This window comes from Hyla sarda, chromosome 13 (genome assembly GCF_029499605.1).
Source record: "Hyla sarda isolate aHylSar1 chromosome 13, aHylSar1.hap1, whole genome shotgun sequence".
In the NCBI taxonomy this organism is placed as follows: domain Eukaryota; kingdom Metazoa; phylum Chordata; class Amphibia; order Anura; family Hylidae; genus Hyla; species Hyla sarda.
The window spans coordinates 33,365,765-33,391,677 of NC_079201.1; the positions used below are offsets into that span (position 1 = coordinate 33,365,765).

General features: G+C 43.0%; 1 protein-coding gene across 1 annotated transcript in view; it reads left to right on the forward strand.

The window, feature by feature from the left end:
• Positions 1 to 21,092, forward strand: part of SRP68 (signal recognition particle 68) — a 56,639-nt gene extending 35,547 nt beyond the window's left edge. The window contains exons 9-16 of the mRNA XM_056549437.1: positions 11,280 to 11,378; positions 11,477 to 11,541; positions 11,714 to 11,873; positions 12,329 to 12,423; positions 14,873 to 15,002; positions 17,246 to 17,321; positions 18,435 to 18,487; positions 18,871 to 21,092. Of these exons, the coding sequence (XP_056405412.1) occupies positions 11,280 to 11,378; positions 11,477 to 11,541; positions 11,714 to 11,873; positions 12,329 to 12,423; positions 14,873 to 15,002; positions 17,246 to 17,321; positions 18,435 to 18,487; positions 18,871 to 19,098 (906 nt within the window). The 3' untranslated portion in view covers positions 19,099 to 21,092. The remainder of the gene's footprint in view (positions 1 to 11,279; positions 11,379 to 11,476; positions 11,542 to 11,713; positions 11,874 to 12,328; positions 12,424 to 14,872; positions 15,003 to 17,245; positions 17,322 to 18,434; positions 18,488 to 18,870) is intronic.
• The last annotated feature ends 4,821 nt before the right edge of the window (positions 21,093 to 25,913 follow it).

Here is a 25,913-nt window from a genome sequence, read left to right on the forward strand (position 1 = left end):
AACGTCCCTCTTCCAGAGGACGCTCCCCTGGTCGCCACTCTGGCTCTCCAGAACCACGTACCAGGTCCGTGTCTCCCTCTTCCAGGGCTGCCTCCACTCGTTCCCACTCTCCCAAAGAACTTGTAGAGGAGGCTTCTGACTCTGCCTCTGATTCCGAGGACCGACCAGATTTAGCCGACACTGTGGACACATTGGTTTCGGCCATAAGGGACGCCTTCCATTTAAAGGACCCAGGATCTTCGGACGTAGCTCCAGAAGTTTCCTTTCACCGTGCCCGACCGGCACCCAAGGTTTTCAGCTCTCATGCTGAATTTGAAGCCTTGCTGGAGTCTTCTTGGGGGCATCTGGACAAGAAGTTTCAAGAGGCAAAGAAAGTTCAAGCACAGTATCCCTTCACCAAGGATCTCATTGCTTGGTGGACCTCCCCTCCGATTGTAGATCCACTGGTCTCCTGCCGATCTAAGGCGACTACCTTGCCATTGGCTGACGCAGCTTCCTTTAAGGATCCGGCGGACAAAAGAGTGGAGACTGGCAACATTTTCCTTTTGAAGCAGTAGGTTCTTCACTCCTTCCTTTGTTTGCTTCTGCCTGGGTGTCAAAAGCCCTTTCAGGCTGGGCCTCCTAACTCCGCCAGGGAATTCTTTCTGGATCCCCCCTCGGAGGAATTGGCTGACTTAGCTCTTCAACTGTCCAAGGCTGGAGACTTTCTCTGCTCTGCTTCCATGCAGAAGTATTGGAGTACCCAAGGAACACTCTACCCCCACCTGGGTACCCACCTATACCGGATAAAGACCTACACCGCACCCGGCACTACCTCCACTTTTTTTCCCCTCCATTTTACTGCTTCCATGCAGTCGGCCCGCTGTGCTGCCTTTGCCACAGGCAACCTAGTGGCCCTCCGTCGATCCATGTGGCTTAAAGCCTGGAATGCAAACGCCGCTTCAAAGAAGTCTCTGTCTGAACTTCCCTTTACTGGGTCTCGGCTCTTTGGTAAGCGCCTTGATGAAATTATTTTGGAGGCGACTGGGGGTAAGAGTTCCTTACTACCTATAATAAGGCTCGCAGTACGGCTTCCCGTCGCAAGTTATCCACCTTTCGGTCCTTTCGGACTTTTGGTGCCACTAAAGGGGCCAGGCAGGCGCCTTGGCGAGACAAGAAGGGTCCATCCTGGAAGTCGGACAACCTTTCCGGCTGTTTTGCGGCCAAAGCGGGCACCCGCAAACCTACTTCTGCCTAAAGATTTTTCTCAGGTGGGAGGTCCTCTGTTACTCTTCCGGGACGTCTGGACCGTGCACATGCAGGACTCCTGGGTCAGGGACGTGGTATCCAATGGCTACTGGATCGAGTTTGCCTCCCTTCAGAGGGATCGCTTTTTTCTTTCCCGAGCCCCCTCTCTGGCAAAGGCTTTTCAGGGCGCACTACAGTCCCTCCTCATCCAGGGAGTCATTGTCCCGGTTCCTACCAGGGAATGTTTTTGAGGTTTTTGATTCCAACCTCTTCGTGCTCCCCAAGAAAGGGGGTTCTGTACGCCCAATCCTGGATCTTAAGCGCCTCAACCAGCATCTTCTCCTTCGTCATTTCCACATGGAGTCTCTCCGTTCGTTGTGGCGACCATGGATCAAGGGGAGTTTCTTTCTTTAGTGGACATCAGGGATGCCTACCTCCACGTTTCGATTTTCCCAGGACACCAGCGGTACCTCCGCTTCACTGTCCCAGAAGGCCATGTTTCAGTTTGTGGCTCTCCCCTTCGGCCTGGCCACTGCTCCGAGGGTCTTCACCCCAAGGTCCTGGCACCGATGATCGGCCTTCGACTGACCAGAGGTGTCTCAATGATTCCTTGCTTGGATGACCTCCTGATCAAGGCTCCGACCAGAGCCCAGAATCTAAAGAGTCTCATCCTCACCATTCAGGCCTGGTCTCGTTTCAGCTGGATGGTCAATCAGGACAAGTCCAACCTCTCTCCCACCCAGTCCCTGATATTTCTGGGACTCCAGTTTGACACGTTGTTTGCCCCAATTCGGCTCCCGCCGGACAAGCGGCTGACTCTCCTGTCGGGGGTTCATAGCCCAACATTTTATAGATTTTTGACACAGGTTTGGAAACTGAGGGTCCTCTCATTAAAGTGTACCTGTCATCAACAGAAAAAATGTATGTAATGTAGATGATACCATTATATGTATATTTGTAATATACATTGGTTAAAAAAACATGTATATTTTTGTCCCTGCAGCTATTACCTGTGTGTCTCTATGAGGAGTCCAAATACAGGAAGTGAGGGTGGACAAGCGGGGCTCTGTATACTGTGGACAAGCGGGGCTCTGTATATTGAGGACAAGCGGGGCTCTGTATATTGAGGACAAGCGGGGCTCTGTATATTGAGGACAAGCGGGGCTCTGTATACTGAGGACAAGCGGGGCTCTGTATACTGAGGACAAGCGGGGCTCTGTGTACTGAGGACAAGCGGGGCTCTGTACACTGAGGCTCTGTGACTTGCTACTGGCTCACACATGAGGATGCACAGAGCTTTGCTTCTCCTGTCCTCACTTCCTGTATTTGGACTCCTCATAGACAAACACAGACAATTGCTGCAGTGCAGGGACAGCATTTTTTCACCCAAAAATATACACATTTTTTTTAATCAATGTATATTACAAATATACATATAATTGTATTATCTACATTATATAAAAAGTTTTTGTTGACAGGTACACTTTTTAAATCAACAAGGGGATGTGAGTGTATGCTCCTAAAGTTTCCGATTTATGATTTGCATTATTTGTAAAAACCACAGTTACTGATTATCTACCAACCAAAACCTGTGAGATATCTCCTAAAACGAGATTATTTGACCTGAGATAAAATAATTGATTTAAATATTTAAGCCCCCTTTTAATCCAAAACTGTGGACAATCTTAATAACGCACAATTATATAAGCAGCGGAAAGAACGGACGCTCAGTTAAGGTATTCTGGCGCCAAGTTAAATCAAAAATAAAATTATTATTTATAAAAATGACTATAGTGCACAGTGCTGCATTTTAGTCATTTTACAGAAGTTCCAACACCTGTGGAAATACTAGAGCATGTAATACCAGTGGGTTGGAGGCTGCACGATTTGGGGAAAATGTGCAATTGTGATTATGGAGGTAAATATTGAGATTGAGATTAAGGAGGTAAATATTGAGACTGAGATACACCTCCATTTAGTTTTCAACCCCCCCCATTTGATGTCCACACACCCCATTTCACACACCCTCATTTCGTGTCCACACCTCCATTATGTCTATCTCTCCCATTTTACCCCCCCCCCCCCCCCCCATTTCACATCCATCCCCCCCATTTCATGTCCATCTAATATTGTGGGGCAAACATTAGAAAAAAACATGATGCTTACCTAGTCCCGTTCCTCTGTAGGTCTGCCATAGATCTTGTTTTTGTCCGTTCGGTACTGATGTCTTCTGTGCTTCATTCAAAAACAAGCAGCTGATTTCAGGAACTTCCTGCTACACCAATCACTGGCCGAAGCAGGACACCGCTGCAGTGACTGGCTGAGCAGGAAGGTTCTGTAACTTCAACCAGCTGCTTGTCTGTGAAGATGGAAGCACGAAAGACAGAGTGACCGCATAGAGGAGATCGGGATCTGTGTCAGACCTACGGGGGACTGGGGCTAGGCAAGTAATCTTTTATTTTTTATATATATATATTTTCCCAGCGCCCGACACAATATTGCATGCATGCAGGGTCTGAGCAGCCGCCGAAATTCTAATACAATGAAAATTGCAGGCACGAAATGGAAATGATCACAAGCGGCTTATATTGTGTTTCAATTACTTTTGCAATATATCGTGCAGGGCTGTAAGAGGAAACAATCCAATATAGATGATTTCTGCCTATATATGACCCCCCTTCCCCCAAAAGACTATTGTACAGAGCAAAAGTCTTCTATTATCCTTGTGTAGTCTTGTCAGTACAATGTAGTCTTCAGAATATTGTGATATAGTTAAAGACTCTGTACTTACTACAATACCTAAAATGTCCTGCATAAATCTAGCCAGTGCTACATAGAAGTGCTCACTGCATAACGTTTCAGCCACTTAGCCAGGTATCCGCTTTGGGTTAATTGCAGCAATCATTGAAGAGTGCTCTCTGCTTTGTTTACTGACCGCTTACGTGATCGCATAGTGAAATAAAAAGAGAAAACAGATTTATATAGAAATCCATTAATTATGAAATGTAGCACTCTCTGACACGGATTAAACCTTTGTCTGCCCTGAACATATCATTGCGCAGAAGTGAACACATTAGGGAAAAGTACAGAACCACTTAAATCATTGTCATTCCATCCTTTAGAACTAAAAGCTTAGATGTGTTCTGTCTATCCGGCATTGCTCATAAAGAGTCTCCTCCTGTAACACTCTACTTTAACAATCCAAGTAATACTTTTGCAAATAGAAGACAAAATAATTGACAACCAATTACAGAATCCATGTATTGTAGAATTACAGAATCCTTATATTGTAGAATGCTTTTGTTGTTTAACACCTGATCTATATCAGACCTTTACTCTTAAAGGGGTACTCCACCCCTAGATAAGATGTCTGATCGCGGGGTCCTGCTGCTGGGGACCCTGTCTATCTCGGCTGCAGCACCACAGACATCTGGTGCACATAGAAAACTTTGCTTCATGCTGGATGACTGGCGATGCGGGGCGGAGGCTTGTGATGTCAAGGCCATGCCCCCTCAATGCAGTTCGAACAGGGCGCAACCATGACATCACGAGCCTCCGGCGCTGAACCCGACACTCAAAACAAACGCCTGATGCGCGGAACCCCCGCGATCAGACATCTTATCCCCTATCTTCTGGATAGGGGATAAGATGTCTGGGGGCGAAATACCCCTTTAAATTGCTGTTACCACATCTAAGGGTGCATTCACACCACATTTTTGCAGTACAGTTCCCGTATCGCGTTTTTGATGAAAAAACTGTTTCCTCAAACCCAGACTAAACTGTATCAAAACGTGTGTACAAATTTTAACCAGTATACGGTCTGAAAAATGTCCGGTTGCATCAGTTTAATAAAAAAACGTATATGTTTTTAACTTTTCACTCCATTATGAATAAAGTTTAACTTGTTTGAAATTATAAGAAAAAAAAATGTGCAAAGTCAAAAACCGGATGGTGCAAACCAGGTGGAACTGTATGCACATACGGTTCTGTATGGTTTCCATTGACTCCCATGTGTAAAAAAAAAAAACACGATCGTTGTGCCGCGCACTATTAACCCTTTAGACGCGGCGATCAAAGTTGATCGTCGTGTCTAAAACAAAAGTAAAAGCTTCCCGGCAGCTCAGTCGGGCTGGTCGGGACTATCGCGATAAAATTGCGATGTCCCGATCAGCTAGGACGCGAGCGGAGGTCCCCTTACCTTGCTCCGTTGCATCCGATCGTCGTTTGATTGCTCCAAGCCTGAGCTACAGGCTTGAGCAATCAACCCCCTATAACGCTGATCCATGCAAAGCTATGGCTTTGCAGGGATCAGTGTAAGAGATCAGTGTGTGCAGTGTTATAGATCCCTATGGGGGTTATAACACTGCAAAATAAAGTGAAAAAAAAAGTTAATAAAGGTCATTTAACCCTTTCCCTAATAAAAGTTTGAATCACCCCCCTTTTCCCATTAAAAAAACTAAACTGTGTAAATAAAATAAACATATGTTGTATCGCTGCGTGCGGAAATGTCCGAACTATAAAAATATATCGTTAATTAAACTGCACGGTCAATGGTGTACACGCAAAAAAATTCCAGAGTCCAAAATTGTGTATTTTTGGTCAATTTTTATATCGTGAAAGAATGAATAAAAAGCGATCAAAAAGTCCGATCAATACAAAAATGGTAACGATAAAAACTTCAGGACATGGCTCAAAAAATGAGTCCTCATACCGTCCCGTACACGGAAAAATAAGAGTTATAGGGGTCAGAAGATGAGAATTTTTAACGTATAAATTTTCCTGCATGTAGTTATGATTTTTTTCAGAAGTACGACAAAATCAAACCTACATCAGTAGGGTATAATTTTAATCGTATGGACCTACAGAATAAAGATAAGGTTTCATTTTTACTGAAAAATGCACTGCGTAGAAACGGAAGCCTCTAAAGTTTACAAAATGAAATTTTTTTTTCTTCAATTTTGTCGCTCAATAAATTTTTTTTTCACGTTTTGACGTGGATTTTTTTGGTTAAATGACTAATTGGTGGCGCAAAAAATAAGCCATCATATGGAATTTTATGTGCAAAATTGAAAGCGTTATGATTTTTAGAAGGTGATGAGAAAAAAATGAAAATGGAAAATACTGAAAAACGCTGCGTCCTTAAGGGGTTAATACGGTTTTTCACCTGGCCCAAAAACTGTGGTAGGCTACAGTTTTAGGTACGGGAAAACAAAACTGACAAAACCGTATGAGACACTAAACGGATGCAACATGAAGCATCATTTTTCAATACGGTCCAGTACGGTTTTCACATTTAATTGTATTGCAAAAACGTGGTGTGAATGCACCCGAATACTGATTCTGTCCTAGCAGAGCAATATAACTACACAGTAGCAGCACTTAAAAGCAACAATCTTAAGAACCTGCCCATGTAGCCTTGAAACTCATAAGAACCAATAAAGGATTCAAGTTATGGAGGTTCTGTCTAAAAAGTATAAGTTATCAAGCGGTGATGAATCAAACATCCTCTGGTATGGAAGCAGCTGATGTATTCTGTTGTCGTACACCAGTATTGTACCTGCTTAATACTTTGTCTGCAGTTTAGTAGATTAAAGACTGAATGTTATATGATAGATGCTAAGATTGGGTGAGTAAATAGGTCCACACACAATAGCTAAGTAAATAGATATAGTTTGCTTAAAGGGGTACTCTGGTGAAAACCTTTTTTCTTTTAAATCAACTGGTGGCAGAAAGTTAAACATATTTGTAAATTACTTCTATTAAAAAAATCTTAATCCTTCCTGTACTTATTAGCTGCTGAATACTACAGAGGAAATTCTTTTCTTTTTGGAATGCTCTCTGATGACATCACGACCACAGTTCTCTCTGCTGACGTTATTATAATAATAATAACGCTTTATTTATTCTTGTCCTTAGTGGGATTTGAACCCAAGTACCCAGCACTGCAAGGCAGCAGTGCTAACCACTGAGCTACCATGCTGCACTTAGCATACATCTGCTATGCATGGTTGCTAAAATTTACAGAGATGTCAGCAGAGAGCACTGTGCTCGTGATGTCATCAATGTTCCAAAAAGAAAGGAATTTCTTCTGTAGCATTCAGCAGCTAATAAGTACTGGAAGGATTAAGATTTTTTAATAGAAGTAATTTACAAATATGTTTAACTTTCTGCCACCAGTTGATTTAAAAGAAAAAAGGTTTTCACCGGAGTACCCCTTTAAGTGATAAGCTTAATACAAAGTAACAAATGAAAGCCAAATACAGAGAGAGACAAAAATCTAAAGTGCAACAAGCTTCAAGGATCCAACAAGAAATGAAATATATATCTATGTAGTCTTAAATGGATAGTCCTGTTTAGGAAAATGTATCCTTATCCAAAGGATAGGGGATAAGTGTCTAATTGCAGGCGGTCCAACAGTGAGCACGCTCCACAATCTCCTGTACGGCGCTCCAGCTCTATTTGTGCACAGAACAGGGGTCAACATGCCCCCTCCATGCATCTCTATGGGAGATCCAGAGATACACAAGATACACCCTTTATTTTATCATATAATGTATTTTTGCTTTAGCAAATGTGGTGCCAATATTTTAAAAGGGGTCAAAAAGGGATCCATGGAACTATACACCTGTAAGTTTAACATATGGGATCGACCGATTATCTGTTTGGCCGATATTATCGGCCGATAATCGCGATTTTGGACATTATCGGTATCTGCAATTACCTTGCCGATAATGCCCTGCCCCCCGGCCAGAGACTACTATCGCTGCTGCTGCCCCATTGCGTCCCCCCATCCCCGGTGTAATAATTACCTGTTCCCGGGGGTCCACGATCCTTCTGGCTCCTGTGCTATTGCTGTGCGCTGCGTAATGACGAGTGACGTCCCCAACGCGACATCACCGTCAGTGCGCACAGTGACAGCGCAGGACGCCGATGGAGCCAGAAGGATCGCTGACCGGGAACAGGTAATTATAACACCGGGGATGGGGGGAGGCGATGGGGCGGTGGCGGTATGTGGGCAGAGGATGGGGGGGGAGGCGATGGGGCAGCGGCATGTGGCCAGAGGATGGGGGGAGGAAATGGGGCAGCGGCATGTGGCCAGAGGATGGGGGGAGGAAATGGGGCAGCGGCATGTGGCCAGAGGATGGGGGGGGGAGGCGATGGGGCAACTGTGGTGGTTAGACTCAGGACAGGCAGGGGTAGAGAAGCGGGCAGCGGTGGCGGTCTCTGGCACCGCAAAAGCCGCTGCAGTTCATAAATCATTGATCTGCAACGGCTTCTGCCCCACCGGGGGGGATGGGGTTGAAATAGGCGATAACTTATACCGGAATATCGGTATAAGTTATCGGCTATCGGCCTGAAAGGTGACAGATTATCGGTATTGGTATCGGCCCTAAAAAATCGATATCGGTTGATCCCTATTTAACATCTCTTGTGGGATTTTTTAGGGTTTTCTAGTGATGCTATTCTGGAATATCCTAATGAAAATAACCTTCTGACACAGCTCCAACATGGGTTTATGTGGGATCGGTCTGTCAGACTAATCTGATCAGCTTCTATGAGGAGGTCAGTTATAGATTGGACTGTGGGGAAGCTGTGGATGTTATATATCTGGATTTTTCTAAGGCATTTCATACTGTGCCACACAAAAGGTTAGTACATAAAATAAGGAAACTGGGGCAAGGGGAGAATATATGTAAATGGGTTAGAAACTGGCTCAGTGATAGGAAGCAGATGGTGGCAATAAATGGAACTTGCTCTGGTTGGGTGACAGTTACTAGTGGGGACCACAGGGGTCAGTACTGGATTCACTTCTTTTCAATATGTTTATTAATGACCTTGTAGAGGGATTACGGAGTAGAATTTCTATATTTGCAGATGACACTAAACTGGGTAAGGTGATCACCACAGAGGAGGATAATATAATATTACAGAGGGATCTGGGGGAGCTGAAGGCGTGGGCACAGAAATGGCAAATTAAGTTTATTGTGGATAAATGTAAGGTTATGCACTTGGGCTGTAAAAACAAAATATACAATTATGTGCTAAATAAGACGATATTAGGTAAAACTTCTACCGAAAAAGACTTGGGGGTACTGGTGGCCAGTAAACTCAACTTTAGTGATCAGTGCCAGGCAGCTGCTGCCAAGGCTAACAAAGTCATGGGAGGGATTGAGAGAAGCATAGAGGCTTGTGATAAGGGCATAGTTTTGCCTCTGTATAAAACATTAGTCAGTCCACATGTGGAGTATTTTGTCCAATTTTGGGCACCTTTTTTTAAGAAGTACATGGCTGAACTGGAGATGGTGCAGAGGAGGGCGACAAAGATAATTAATGGTATGGGAGGATTACAGGACCAAGACAGGTTATCAAGCTTGGGGTTATTTAGTTTGGAGAAAAGACGTCTTAGGGGCGATCTGATCACAATGTACAAATATATGAATGGACGGTACAGAGATCTTTCTAGTGATCTTTTATAACTAGGCCGGTAACTATGAAAAGGGGACATCCTCTAAATCTAGAGGATCTAGAGGAAAGAAGGGTTCATCATCATCATCACAGAGATTCTTTACTGTAAGAGCAGTGAGACTATGGAACTCTGTCACATGATGTTGTGATGTCTGACTCAATAATCAAGTTCTGGGGAGTCTGAATGTTTTTTTATTTTTATTTTTTTCAAAATCAACTGGTGCCAGAAAGTTAAACAGATTTGTAAATTACTTCTATTAAAAAATCTTAATCATGCCAGTACTTATCAGCTGCTGTATGCTCCAGAGGAAGTTGAGTTGTTCTTTTTCTGTCTGACCATAGTGCTCTCTGCTGACACCTCTGTCCATGTCCGGAACTGTCCCGTGCAGGAGAGGTTTGCTATTGGGATTTGCTTCTACTCTTGACAGTTCCTGATATGGACAGAGGTGTCAGCAGAGAGCACTGGGGTCAGACTGAAAAGAACAACTCCACTTCCTCTGGAGCATACAGCAGCTGATAAGTACTGGAAGGATTAAGATTTTTAATAGAAGTAATTTACAAAACTGTTTAACTTTCTCATTTGGAAATATTTTTTTTTTTACCCTTCTAAGCTTTATGCATGCTGCAAAAAAATTAAATTTCACACTAGAAGGGATAACAAAATATCGAATACCTTTGTTAACCTGTGCCCATAGTGTTCAACTTACAAGCTATGCCCTATCTTTCCTAACCACTAGAGATTAGCTAACTTACAGTAAATTCGATTCGTCACGAACTTCTCGGCTCGGCAGTTGATGACTTTTCCTGCATAAATTAGTTCAGCTTTCAGGTGCTCCGGTGGGCTGGAAAAGGTGGATACAGTCCTAGGAGACTCTTTCCTAGGAATGTATCCACCTTTTCCAGCCCACCGGAGCACCTGAAGGCTGAACTAATTTACGCAGGATAAGTCATCAACTGCCGAGCCGAGAAGTTTGTGACGAATCGAATTTACTCTTAAGTTCGCTCATCTCTACTAACCACGAGTAAGTTTTCTAAAGGGTAGGGGGGAGGCTGACTAATATGGTACCCAGTCAGTTGATAAATATGCTCCATAGTGTTGTTTTTTATATTTATTTATATTCATAAACTCCATCTGTAAATATGAAAATATGCAGCACATACTTTTGGTTTCAGCGCAGCTTAACTAGATATCTATAAAGACCATTATCCAGAGCATTACTGAGGAAGCCTCTTTCCTATTCTAAATGATGACCACCCCCTGCACTTAGTGTGCCTACCTAAAAGGGTTTAAATTATTCTGGCTAGTGGCATCCTCTCGGATGAGATGTATTTTGATTTGCCGTCATTATTTATAAGAGTGTTTGTTTATTCCTATAAGGAGCATTTTATCTGAGTCAGAGGAAGATATATTAATGTATTAAAAACAAAATGTACTCTTCATAGGAAGAATAAAGTGACTTTTAATAGGCCCTGCAGACTAAATACAAAGTATTTAATCAGTCTCTTCCCCAGGTTAAAGTTCGGAGTAAGGCTCTTCAAAGTTTAAAAACAAATACCAAATAAAACTTTATTTTTATTCCCTTTAGGCTGAAGATGAGGAGGCTAAAGAACGCTTGTTCGAGTCTGTGCTGAGCGAATGTAGAGACGCTATCCAGAGTGTGCGAGAGGAGCTAAAAACTGAACAGGTATCATCTATTACGGCCCAGTCTGCTTTCATAATGTCACAATGGAAATGTTTTAATGTCTTGTATCTCCTCACATATTGCCCAAAATGTACTTTCAGAGGCAAAGAGATGCTGTCATGGATGGAGAAATGGGCAAAGTTTCCACCCTGCAATACTTGCACAGGTAGGTGTGTGTGAGGGGGATGGCGTTGGTGGTTGCAGTTTTATAGGAGCATTTTTTGTATTTGAGGGGGGCCTTAGTGGACATATACCCATCCCCCACTGCTCAACATCACAATAAATAGAGAGGTTTTTTTTTGTTTACCACTATCAGTCTAAATCCTATCCCTTTGCAGCTACCTGTCCTACATTAAGCTTTCAACAGCCATTCAGCGTAATGAAAGTATGGCCAGTGCTCTGCAGAAGGCGCTGCTTCACCAGCCTCAGGCCGAAGAGGATGGCAAAAGGACCGCACGGCCACAAGACCTCATTAGGCTTTACGATATTATTTTGCAGGTAATAAATGCCAATGACAATAATACTTTTATATACCAGTAAGTGTTGACAAATACCATTGTATGTCTACAATGTCTGCACAGACCTCTAAATGCACAGACCTCTAAATCAGCATGGTTACAGACTACAAACCCCATATCTAGTCTGATTCAGCAGCCATGTGTTATTCGCTTCAATCACTCCCCCTCTTTGTTGTTAGCATACAACTTAGAAAACTATCATGAAGAAATCGCATAGATTGAAGGGAGCAACACATGACTTCGGGATCCAACCACACAGTAATATAGTGGGGTTAAAAAAACAATGTTTAGTAATAAGAGTTGATGCTTTAGAAACATGAGCCAAAATGAATGTCATAGTCTATACTTTACTGTAATGTATTTGTAAGCAGGGCATTAATGCTACTACTGATACAGATAATCTCCTTAGCCTTCCTCTTGCTGTTTGTATTGCAGAATCTGGCAGAGCTGACACAGCTACCTGGGTTGGAGGAAGACCAAAGCTTCCAAAAGGAGATTGTGCTTAAGACGCTTGTGTACAAAGCATATAGGTATGAGCACGGTGGTCATGATTTTTTTTTTAAACTAATATTTATTAGGGTTTTCATACAAAGAACACAGTAGAGCCAAACATGGCAAATTAATCACCAAATCCAGCAATAACAAAATAACCATCATAATGAATGACAAAAAGAGGCGGGAACATCATAAGAAAGGTATACAAAGCAAGAACAATAAGTCCAAGAACAATAAGTCCAAGTAGACATCAGGGAGGGAAGACCATCATAAAATAATAGTCAGTAAGGAACTTCAAAATATAAGGGGGGGGAGGAACACAGACAAATGAGGACGAAAAGGAAAAGACACAAAAGAAACAGGGTCATGGAGGCTGTCTATCAGTGAATCGGTCCCACAGGTCACAGAAACAAGGGAATAGTGTTATACAAGGAGGCAATGAGAGATTCGAGGGAGCAAATCTCACGAATGCGGACAATAAGATCACCTTCCGATGTAGGCAAGGTCTGTTTCCAATGTTTGGTGATCAGGGTCTTGGCCATGAGAACTATGTGCATAAAAAGCTTAAATGGCTTTTTCGATAGGACCCTGTTAGGCAGGTGCAGGATGAAGACCATGGGGTCTAAAGGAACTAAAACACCTAAGACTTAGTGAACTAGCTTCTGCACCTGCACCCAAAAGTTAACAATAAGCAGGCACGACCAGAAAATGTGGAAAATAGTACCAAGCCCCACACCACAATGCCAGCATAGGGTTCAATTCATTCAAAAGTACCGGGGTATGGTACCAGCTCATTAACATCTTAAATTGCGTCTCTTTATAAGCCATGCATATCGAAGCCTTGGAGGCCCGCTCCCAGATTATACGCCATTGCGGGATCGAGAGAGTAGTATTTAAAGCCTCCTCCCAACGACTCATATAGCGATGGGAAAGAGGAGGGCCATCCTGAGGGGAGAGCAAGAAACAATAAATGCTAGAGAGGAGTCCCTTCTCCTGAGGACCGCCTCTACACAGTCATTCGAAACCTGTGGGTAAGGACACAGTCGGCAAGCCCTGTCTAGAGGACAGATAATGGCGAAGCTGAACATAGTGGGCTTCCTCAGAAGAAGGGAGATCCCGACAAGCAACTAGCTGGTCGAAACGAAGGAGAGAACAAGTGAGGGGATCAACAACATCAGCCCAGCAAAGCAGACCTCTGGAGCCCCATTCTCTAACCATACCAGAAATTAGCCCCGGAGAAAAATTAGGGTGATAGAGAAAATATTGTAGATGAGAGAAAGAGGAAAGAAGCCAAAATCGTCTGGCACAGTAGCTCCATACATAATGGGAAAACTACATGGGGCCAAAGAGAGAACATGCAGGGGGAGGGAAAGCCCATAAGAAGGAGAGAGGGTGGATCGGAGCAAGCCACAATTTCTCCACTTCCATACATTTACTGTAAGCATGAGAGGTAGTCCACGCGGCCAGGTGGCGTAAATGGGCAGCACAGTAATATTTAGTAACATCAGGTACCCCCAACTCTCCCATAAATTTACTGGCCATCATGACCGACATAGGGAGATGGTGGCGCTTGGTATCCCAAATAAATCTGAAAATAGCTAACTGAAAAGAGCGTAATGTAGCTAAAGGATCCCGGATCGGTAACCTCTTATAAAGTATAGCAATTTAGGGAGAATGGTCATCTTCACCACCGCAATATGCCTGAAAAAGGAAATATAATGGGACCCCCAATTTTCCATTAGAGCTTGGAGCTCACGAAAAAGAGCAGGTAAGTTTGAGTACAAAGAGTAGCGAGGGGAAAGCGATACACCCAAATATTTAATGACAGAAGGAGACCCCGAAAGGAAAAATCAGCCCATAAGAGAGATCAAGGAGGAAGGGACATTTAGAGGCAGAGCTTCAGATTTAGAGAGGTTGGCCTTACACCCGAAACACGACCATAGGAATGGAGGAGTTTATACAGTGCAGGTAAAGACAGCAATGGATTAATGAGTTAGCAAGACATCATCAGCAAATAGGCAGATTAAATTCCCTACCATGAAGGGTAATGCCAGAAATGTCCGAGTCCCCCCGGATCATCAGCTAGAGGTTCTATGCACAAAGCAAAAATCAGGGGGGAGAGCGGGCATCCTTGCCTAGTGAAAAGGTCGGAGAGGAAGCATGAGGTAATTTAATAGAGGCAGTGGGAGAAGAGTAAAAGCCTTGCCGTGCAGTGTGGAAATTGCCTGAAATACCAAACTTCTAGAAGGTGGTGAACAGAAAATACCAACCTAGCCTACCAAAGGCCTTTTCTGTGTCAAAACTAAGAACCAAAGCCTGGTCCGACCTCCAAATAACCAGATCTTTAAGATCCACTACCCGTCTTAATCATTACTTTTTAATAGGGACTATTACTAAAGCCTTTTAAAAGTTACATAGTAATGTTTGTAAATTATAACATTTGGGTATTCTATATGTCACACTAATTCACAAATCTTATTGCAGGTGCTTCTTCATTGCTCAGTCCTATGTACTGGTGAAAAAGTGGAGCGAGGCACTGGTGCTGTATGACAGAGTGCTGAAATATGCAAAGGAAGTTCAAGCACAGACTGGAACTAAAAAAAGCAATTTTAAGGTGATCTGTCAGACCCTTTGCTGCTTGAAATAAAAACCAATTCAATACAATATTAATACATCGTTTCAAACAAGTCCCCCCCTTTTTTTTTTTTTTTTTTTTTGATAGGTCAGAGGTGTCAAAGTTTTTTCTGCAGGAGGTCACATTCTCAAAAATGTGTGCGTGGGCCTCACTGAAAAAAATATGGTATTTTATTTGTGTAATGCATATAGACAGGGTTAATTTGGCTATAACACAAAAACTAGAGATGAGCGAAGTTACAATGATTCGATTCGTCATGAACCTCACGGCTCGGCAGTTGCTGACTTTAGCCTGCATAAATTAGTTCAGCTTTCAGGTTCTCCGGTGGGCTGGAGACTCTCTCCTAGGACTGTATGCACCTTTTTCAGCCCGCCAGAGCACCTGAAAGCTGAAATAATTTATGCAGGCTAAAGTCAGCAACTGCCGAGTCGAGAAGTTTGTGACGAATAGAATCAGTGTAACTTTGCTCATCTCTAACAAAAACAACAAATTGTTTTTTGCAATCTAAAAAATGTTTTACATTTTTTGCCTTCTTGCCAAATAACACTGTATTGTGCATTACACATTTCTCAATACTGCCTTTTTATTGTATTAGGCTGCATACTGCCTCATTAAAAAAAAAATTGTAAATGTAGAGTTCATATAGAAAGACAACCGCAGCTGGAGGCTTTGTCCTGTCGCCAGCGCAGCATACGGTCGACTAAGTGTGCGTCTGAAAAATGTACACACAGTTGAAAGCTGTGCTCATCAGGCAGGCCCCCTACGAGCCCAATCATGGTTGCACACCCTGTGATCTCTACACCCCTGGGTGTGGTTATTGCTGGAGATCTGTGGCAGGTTACACCTCCATGCTCTAAGCACTGCATGTTGGATGCTTTGGGCCTAGATGATTTCTAACATTTTTGTAAAAAATAACTCCTTATTCTAGAAAAATAAAAAATAAACGAAGACTTGACCATTATTTGGGGGAATTATCAAACCTTATGTAAAGGAACAGTGAAATAGTTGCCCTTAGCAACCAATCAGATTCCAGCTTGCCTTTTTAAAAATTATCTGTAATAGGATTGATTGCTATTGGCAACTGCTCCACTGTTCCTCTGCACAAGGTTTTATAAATCTTCCTCTAGATGTCTCACTTCCCTGCAAACTGCAATCCACTCCCTGTTGTCAGGGAACTTCTGTCTCTAGCAGCAAAGAGACAAATATGGAACACAATAAGGTTGGCAGGGCTTAGCATGTGCTCTTTACAGTGGAGAGCCTGTACATAAAGCTCTGGAGAGTTGTGTAGCTAGTCATTGTCATCAGCAGCAGTTCACTACTTAGACTAGTGCTGTTTGTGATAACTCCTTCCTTGCTGTAATGTTGTTTTGCTTAATGCTCACATAGAAAACACAATGCATTGTTAATGCCCTTTTCCTCCACATGCCGTAGTTGTTTACAACGGTTATTCTCCAGCACAGTGCCAGCCTGTTAAATCAGAGCAGTGCACTTTTTCATGACTGTCATGGCTTACAAGTATTTGTTTTCCTGTTATTGGCCACTCCCTGGCACTTGCTCTAACTCTGCCATAGACAACCTTCTACACTGCAGCACTAAATGAAATTGAATCAGAATTAGCTCATCAGCCTAAGTCCAACTTCTGAATCCCTCTTGCAGACATTCTCAGGGAAGGTTCAGCTGAATTCACATTCATTCATAGGATAGGGAATAAGTATCTGATCTCCAGAACTAGGCCAGAATGTCCCAATGCACGGAGAGCGGGGGTTGACACACATCTTCCATCTAAATGGGTGTGCCTACAGGTGTGTTTTTTATACCACTTGTTGGATGGCTTGCTATATTTGAATGTTTTAAAGGGGTATTCCACTGGCCAGCATTCAGAAGTAAATGTTTTGAACGCTGTTTTCGTGCTGTGGGGGTCGGCCATGCCCCTCGGGACATCACAGCCACGCCCACTCAATGCAAGTCTATGGGAGGGGGCGTGACGGCCGTGTTGTCACAAGAAGCATGGTCGACCCCGCAGCGCAAAAACAGCATTTGAAACACTTACTTCCGAACGCTGGCCAGTGGAGTACCCCTTTAAATACATATTTATTATGCAAGGTAAGTTTGCCAGTTTTTATCGCAATTTGAGCCACATTTGTGCCGTATTTGAAATGGTAAATTTGCTTGTAGTGTGTGGGAATGGCAGTACATGAGGGTGATAAATTTTTTGATTGCAGGACCTTCCAGATGTACAGGAGTTGATAAAGCAGGTGAATGCAGAGAAGTACTCCTTACAAGCTGCTGCCATTCTTGGTAAGTGGGTGGGGGTGGGGGCTTTGTTACATAGTACATAGACTTATAGTTAAATACCATATTACGCTGCCTATTTTGCTGCTGCTTATTTTCCTACCCATTGAAGGGAATGGGTAGTAAAATCGACCGTACCCTTTAAGGATAAGATTTTGCTACACATTGGCCGAGATTTACTATTGTAAACCCATCCTGTTTTGTTGGGTGTGCCAAAAGGTGGCGCAGTGCGCTACAAATTATGTATGCACCAGATTTTGCAACAGAAAAAATGCAATAAACCTGACCAAACCTGACCCTTTAACGAAAGGTGTGTGGCCGCAGAAAGGGGATGTGTCCTGACATTTTCAAAAAAAATGTAAAGAAACATTAGTAAATGCAGTGGGGAAAATACCTGTTGGGGAACAAAACCCACAAAGAAAACTACACTCCACTCTTAGTAAATCAGGGCCATTGACTTGAATGACACACTCAAGGTGTAATGCTTACACTTAACTGAATAAAATAAGTAAGTGTATACAGTGGTCCCTCAAGTTACAATATTAATTGGTTCCAGGATGACCATTGTATGTTGAGACCATAACTCTATGGAAACTTGGTAATTGGTTCTGAAGCACCAAGATGTCATCCTAACATAGAAAAAGTGAGGATTAAAGAAAAATAAGTAGATAACTTATATAGATAAAGCAAGTACTTACATATAAAAGTAAGAAATCTGCTGGGAGCTGTAATCACTGTCTGTGGAGAACAGGAGCTTCAGTGGGGGGACCACTGTAACAACTTTTAAAAGGGTTTAGCATTTTTAGCACTTTTTTATTTACCATGAAGTGTAGAAATGACAGGTTATCTTCTGTCGGTCCGTACAATTAATTTAAAATCCCATTATTCTGATAACAATTTTTATCAGGAGAGAAGATGGTGATCAGTCGGCATGCAGTAGATTGTCCTTTTTTGGCTATGCTAACCTCCATCCAGCAAAATCTGCTGTTTGTGGTGGTTGTTGGCATAAACCCCCATAAAAGATACGTAAATTGAGAATCTCTTAAGTGTTTAAACTTGGATTATTCATTGTACTTCCTGAAAGCCATCTGACTTTTTCATTGCTGCATTTTTTTCTAGATTCAACAGACAATACAGAAGAGGTTTCCCCCTTTCAGACTAAAGAAAACAAGGTAAGCTGTCTTATTTTAGCTAAAAAAAAAGCACAAAAAAACAAAAGAAAATTATTTTTTCGAAAAAAAAGTGAAGCTAAGATATACAATTTTTAATCTGCTGCACACTCCAAAGCTTTTGTGTAGCTATCAAGCTCTTCTTGGTCACTGCTGAAGCCTGTGCTTGGTCATCACTGGTGTGATGTTGTCCTGAACTGTCTGGGTGACTAATAAATAAAGCCTCTTTGGGGTGGCCAGCTGATGGCTCCAGTGTAGGCTTTTGCTGTGCCTAGGAAAGAACTGTAAAGGGTTACTGGATTTCTTGCACTGCTTGCCATGCTGTACTTTCATATACCAACTGGATGAGGCTGGTCTCCTGATTCTCATCTTGTCCTCTCTTTCAGCCTCTCTTGGAACGTCTAGACAACTTCTGCCTTGACCCATCTCTTGTGACCAAACATGCCCGCCTAGTGCCCTTCCCCCCAGACTTCCATCCCATACCTTGCAAGCCACTCTTCTTTGATCTGGCCTTAAATCATGTTGCACTGCCATCTCTGGAAGACAAGCTGGAGCAGAAATCAAAGAGCGGATTGACGGGTTATATCAAAGGCATCTTTGGCTTTCGAAGTTAATGAGGTGGTTAATACTGCTCAGCGGCATATTCTGTCCTTGATGAATCACATTCACAAAGTTATCATCTGAGCTGCTGTGACCATAACTCAGTGTTCTATAGAGATCAATAAATTCTTTTAATTTATTGTGACGGTGGTCCCCTGTATATTGTTGAATATTTTGAGATCTTTTTTTTTCCCACCAGCTCCGTTTTTGGAGCAGGCATGATATCATTTACAGTGAATAAGGGGTGGACCAGTTCCCAAAACAAAAAAATAAATTTTTATTTTAGTTAATCTTGATGTAAGAGGAGTCTTTTATAGTGGGGCAAAAAAGTATTTAGTCAGCCACCAATTGTGCAAGTTCTCCCACCTAAAAAAAGAGGCCTGTAATTTTCATCATAGGTATACCTCAACTATGAGAGACATAATGGGGAAAAAAATTCATAAAATCATGGTCTGATTTTTAAAAAATGTATTTGCAAATTTTGGTGGAAAATAAGTATTCAATAACAAAAGTTCATCTCAATACTTTGTTATATAACCCTTTGTTGGCAATGAAAGAGGTCAAAAGTTTTCTGTAAGTCTTCACAAGGTTTTCACACACTGTTGCTGGTATTTTGGCCCATTTCTCCATGCAGATCTCCTCTAGAGCAATGATGTTTTGGGGCTGTCGCTAGGCAACAGAGTTTCAACTCCCTCCAAAGGTTTTCTATGGGGTTGAGATCTGGAGACTGGCTAGGCCACTCCAGGACCTTGAAATGCTTCTTACGAAGCCACTCCTTCGTTGCCCGGGTGGTGTGTTTGGGATCATTGTCATGCTGAAAGACCCAGCCATGTTTCATCTTCAATGCCCTTGCTGATGGAAGGAGGTTATCACTCAAAATCTCATGATACATGGCCCCATTTATTCTTTCCTTTACACGGATCAGTCGTCCTGGTCCCTTAGCAGAAAAACAGCCCATGCCTCACAGTAGGTATGGTGTTCTTTGGATGCAACTCAGCATTCTTTTCCCTTCAAACACGACGAGTTGCGTTTTTACCAAAAAGTTCTACTTTGGTTTCCTCTGATAATGACATTCTCCCATTACTGTTCTGGATCATCCAAATGCTCTCTAGTAAACATCAGATGGGTCCGGACATGTACTGGCTTAAGCAGGTGGACACGTCGGGCACTGCATGATTCCCTGGCACAAGTCCCTGGCGGCGTAGTGTGTTACGGATGGTAGCCTTTGTTACTTTGGTCCCAGCTCTCTGCAGGTCATTCACTGTGGTTCTGGGATTTTTGTTCACCGTCCTTGTGATCATTTTGACACCACGGGGCGAGCTCTTGCGTGGAGCCCCAGATCGAGGGAGATATTATCAGTGGTCTTTTATGTCTTCCATTTTCTAATAATTGCTCCCATAGTTGAGTTCTTCACACCAAGTTTCTTGCCTATTGAAGATTCAGCCTTACGAGCCTGGTGGAGGTCTACAATTTTGTTTCTGGTGTCCTTTGACAGCTCTTTGGTGTTTGCCATAGTGGAGTATGGAGTGTGACTGTTTAAGGTTGTGGACAGGTGTCTTTTATACTGATAACATGTTCGAACAGGTGCCATTATTACAGGTAACGAGTGGAGGACAGAGGAGACCCTTAAAGAAGTTGTTACAGGTCTGTGAGAGCCAGAAATCTCGCTTGTTTGTAGGTGACCAAATAATTATTTTCCACCATAAATTGCAAATAAATTTTATGAATTTTTTTTTTTCTCATTCTGTCTCTCATAGTTGAGGTATACCTATGATGAAGATTACAGGCCTCTCATCTTTTTAAGTGGGAGAACTTGCACAATTGGTGGCTGACTTAATACTTTTTTGCCCCACTGTACCTTTTTATTCTCCCTATTCTAAAATTATACATTTTATGTTTAGAGGTACAGAAAACTCTGTAAAGTCTTTATTTTATCTGCTTCCAACCAGGATAAATCTGCAGTGTTGATTTTCTTTCCAAAAGCAAATAAAAGACAGTTGTTCTGGGATTATTAGTCTATGCTTTTTGGTAGTGTTGTAGTGTATGGATTGTACTTGTGCAGCTTGTTTAGTGGGGACCCTTAAAGGGGTACTCCGCTGCTCAGCTTTTGGAGCTTGTGACGTCATAGACCCACCCCCTCATGATGTCACGCTCCGCCCCCTCAATGCAAGTCTATGGGAGGGGACGTGACAGCCGTCACGCCCCCTCCCATACACTTGCATGGAGGGGCGGTGCATGACATCATGATTGGGCGGGCTATGATGTCACAAGCTCCCGACTCCAGCATTCGGAACAGTTTGAGCAGCGGAGTACCCTTTTAAAGATACAAAGTGGGGTCACCAAGTGCTGAGGCAGTGCGCGGACTCATAACTGCAAACCTCATCTGGTATTAAAGGAGTACTCCGCCCCTAGACATCATATCCCCTATGTTCAGAACGCTGGGTTTGGGCAGCTGGGGTCATGACGTCACGCCATACCCCCTCCATTCATGTCTATGGGAGGGGGCATGATGGCAGTCAGTACAAAACTGAGCACTGGGAGCTTCATGGCATGGTTTTTCATGGCTGAGCAGCTGCATACAAGCATAACGTCACCAAGCATCAGATAGTGGTGTAAGGCTACTGGACTCTAGAGCAGTGCAACCATGTTCTGTGGAGTTTGGAATAGTGCTTTCCTATGTGGCAATCTCAGGTTGGTTAATGCCGGGAGAACACTACTGCCTGACCGCATAGCTGCAAAGTTTGGTGGCGGAGGGATAATGCTATGGGGTTATTTTCAGAGGTTGCCTTGGGCATTTAGTTCTAATGAAGGGAAATCTTAATGCTTCAGCATGCCAATACATTTTGAACAATTGTAGGATTTTAACTTTGTGGGAACTTTTTTGGGTTTGGCCCTTTTATGTCTCAGCGTGACTGGGCCCCAGGGCACACAGAAAGATCTATTAAGACATGGTTGGGTGAGTTTGGTGTGGAAAAGCCTCAAACACATTTGGGATGAACTGTGAGCCAAGCCCTTTCATCCAACATTAGTGCCTAACCCAGAAATTCTCACAGACTCCTAGAGTGGAAGCTGTTATACCTGCACAGGAGGTCCACCTCCATATTAAGCTCTGGTAGGTGTTGCAATATGTATATTTTATCTATTTAGGCCCAGATTTATCAAACTGTGTAAGAGAAAAAGTGGATAGATTTTTCCACAGCAGCCAATCGCATCTCAGCTAACGAGCTCTGGTAAAGTGAAAACTGAGCTGTGATTGGTTGCTGTGGGAAAATCACTTAATTTTTTCTCTCACAAAGTTTGATAAATCTGGGCCATCGTGTCCAACCTATAAGTAAAGTATGCACTTGTGTAAGTGGCATTTGTATGATTTAGCTGTAAGTCTCTGCTTAAAGGGGTACTCCGGCCCTGAGACATCTTATCCCCTATCCAAAGGATAGGGGATAAGATGTCTCACTGCTGGGGACCCCCGCAATCATGTATTCGCCACCCACCTGTTTGAGCTGCAAGCCGCGGTGCCAGCTCACAAACAGCCTGGTGGTGACCATGGGGCTGGAGTATCGTGACGTCACGACTCCGCCCCTGTGTGACGTCACCCCCCGCTATGCAAGTCTATGGGAGGGGGCGTGACGGTCGTCACGCCCCCTCCCATAGACTTGCATAACGGGGACGTAGTCGTGATGTCATGATACTCCGGCCCCATGGTCGCCACACGGCTGTTTGTGAGCTGGTACCGTGGCTTGCAGCTCAAACGGGGGTGTGAATACAAGGGACCCCCGAGGTGAGACATCTTATCTCCTATCCTTTGGATAGGGGATAAGATGTCTCAGGGCCGGAGTACCCCTTTCAAGGTTAACTTTGTTAATGGAAAAAGTTGTTGGGTGGGGAGGTTTCTGTCTTTGACTTCAGGGTTTCTGAAGCTTTTTTATTTTTATACATATATACATTCACTTCATAATCACCAGCAAACAAATCCTATCAGGCAGCAGACATATTACTCCCAGCAGTGCCAAATAAATACCTCCATACAGTGCAAAACACTTCCCCAGCTGGGTTTAGTTCTCAAACCTATGGCTTGGGCCATTCAGTGACTGCAGTTTGCCCAACTTTAAAGGATCCTGTGAATTGTTTCATGCTACCCAAGCCACAAGCATGAGCTCCTTCCCTACAGTACACTATAAATTACTATGTAACACTGCTGTTTTAGAAAAACCATAATTGTAAAGATGAGTTGTCAAAGAGGCCAGGACTCTAGCCCCCTGTGCTTGACTGACAGGTATCTTCCTATACATTCAATAGAAGAGACCTGTCAATCAAACTTGGTGTGACAGGGTGAGTTTGATTGTTAGGTATAGCACTCCCTGACAGTCAAAAGAAAGGTTGTAGATATGGTCTGCCCCATCTCTAAAACTATGATTCTATTAGTTTAATGAGGGAGCTTTTGCCTGGTTCATTTTGGCCAGGGTTCAGCAGGAATAAAATGAGATTCTCTTTAAATAGGGAACTCCACCCCTAGATATCTTATCCCCTATCCAAAGAATTGTGCCCAAGTTATGAGGAAATTCCGGAATGAAAGAAATATGAAGGGAGCTGAGTTGGGCTTGTTTTGGTGATAGCAAAGCGCCAGGGATGAAGTGAGAGAGGAAAGGATGATGAGGTAGACTACAAAAGCATTTTCATATTAAAGGAAATCTGACATCGGTGTCACCTGCACTAACCTGTCATTACATACAGGTAGTGCAGGGGACACTGATGACAACCATACTTCCCTGGACCCGTTCTGTGCTCCGGTTCTCCCACAATCTTCCACCTTATCTCCATTGCGGGGGTCGACGTGGAGCATGGGCAGAGCTTTGTGACGTCACCGCTGCTATTTTTCTGCTTGGTCCCGCTGCTAGCAAACAGCAGTGGCAACGTACCTAAGCTCCGCCCATGCTACAAGTTGGCCACAGAACGGAAAATACAGTGGAAGGACCAGAGCACACAACGGGACCAGGCAAGTATTGTTGTCATCAATGTCACCTGCACTACATGTCTGTACCGACAGATTAGTGCAAGTGAAATTGATGACAGATTTCCCTTTAAAGCCTCAAACATCACTGCCTCTGACACGACCCTTAAAGGGGTACTCCGCTGCTCAATTTGTTCCAATCGCTGAGCAGCGGGGTACCCCTTTAGGATGCTAGGTTGAGACAAGCAGAGAAGCACGTTCATCTGTGACACGGTCTCGATCCCTCAAACATCAGGGTCTTATGAAGCAGGATAACCAATTACTTTGTAATGTTTTTTGTTCTGAGAAAACTGTAGTCTTGCCTGCAGTTTTATGGGAAAATCATAGCTTATGAGGGCAAGCTAAATTTAGCTCTGCTATATTTGTACCAATACTGGTAAATAGGTTACTATAGGAAGAGCATCACAGCTGAATGAGTCACTGTTTCAGCTGGGTTGTGCTCTACGTTTCATGCTAATACCATAATGAGAACTACAATATCTGCATTTAGCCAAATGCCACACCTGGGGAGCACCCAGTGGGCAGGAGTTTACATTTATATATTAGTTACACCTTAATATAGAGGGAAATTATTCTGTGGTTGTATTTAGGGACCTAGAAGATGACTGAACTATATAATCGGGCTACGTGGAAAGGGTTTTAGGAGCACAATGTAACCACTATTGAGTACACATAATACTGTCTTACTAGTGGTAGGAAAATGCTGTACTGACAAAGGGGTCTTTTTAGCTCAGAATCACATTGGTTTGTTAAAGCATAAAGTGACAAGCCCCTTTCAACAAGTGCAATCACTGTATGTAAGGGGTTGGCTGAGATCAGAAAAATGTGGCTTCTTTTTTTTAATTTTATTTTTATTTATTTTTTTCAAGAAATTACGACACTCTATAGGCAGTGTCTGGTATTGCAGGTCTGTTCTAAATCTCATACACTATACTGTGTGTTTATATATAGCTGTAGATACACACAGACACACAGTCATGGCCGTAAATGTTGGCACCCCTGCCATTTTTCAAGAAAATAAAGTATTTCTCACTTCAAAGGATTGCAGTAACACATGTTTATTCCCTTTGTGTGTATTGGAACAAAAAAAAAGAGGAAAAAAAAGCTAATTGGACATAATTTCACACCAAACTCCAAAAATGGGCTGGACAAAAATTATTGGCACCCTTTCAAAATTGTGGAAAAATAAGATTGTTTCAAGCATGTGATACTCCTTAAACTCACCTGGGGCAAGTAACATGTGTGGGCAATATAAAAATCACACATAAAAAGGAGAGAAGTTCACTTAGTCTTTGCATTGTGTAGGCCACACTAAGCATGGGCAAGATAATGAGGAGAAGAGAACTGTCTGAGGACTTGAGGACAAAAATTGTGGAATAATATCAACAATTTCAAAGTCCATCTCCAGAGATCTAGGTTTGCCTTTGTCCACAGTGCGCAACATTATCAAAGAAGTTTGCAAGCCATGGCACTGTAGCTAATCTCCCTGAGCGTGGACGGAAGAGAAAAATTTATGAAAGGTGTCAACGTAGGATTGTCTGGATGGTGGATAAGCAGCCCCAAACAAGTTCCAAAGATATTCAAGCTGTCCTGCAGGCTCAGGGATCATCAGTGTCAGCGCAAACTATCCGTCGACATTTAAATCTAATGAAACGCTATGGCAGGAGACCCAGAAGGACTCCACTTCTGACACAGACATAAAAAAAGCAAGGCTACATTTTGCCAAAATGAACTTGAGTAAGCCAAAATCCTTCTGAGAAAACGTCTTGTGGACAGATGAGACCAAGATAGAGCTTTTTGGTAAAGCACATCATTCTACTA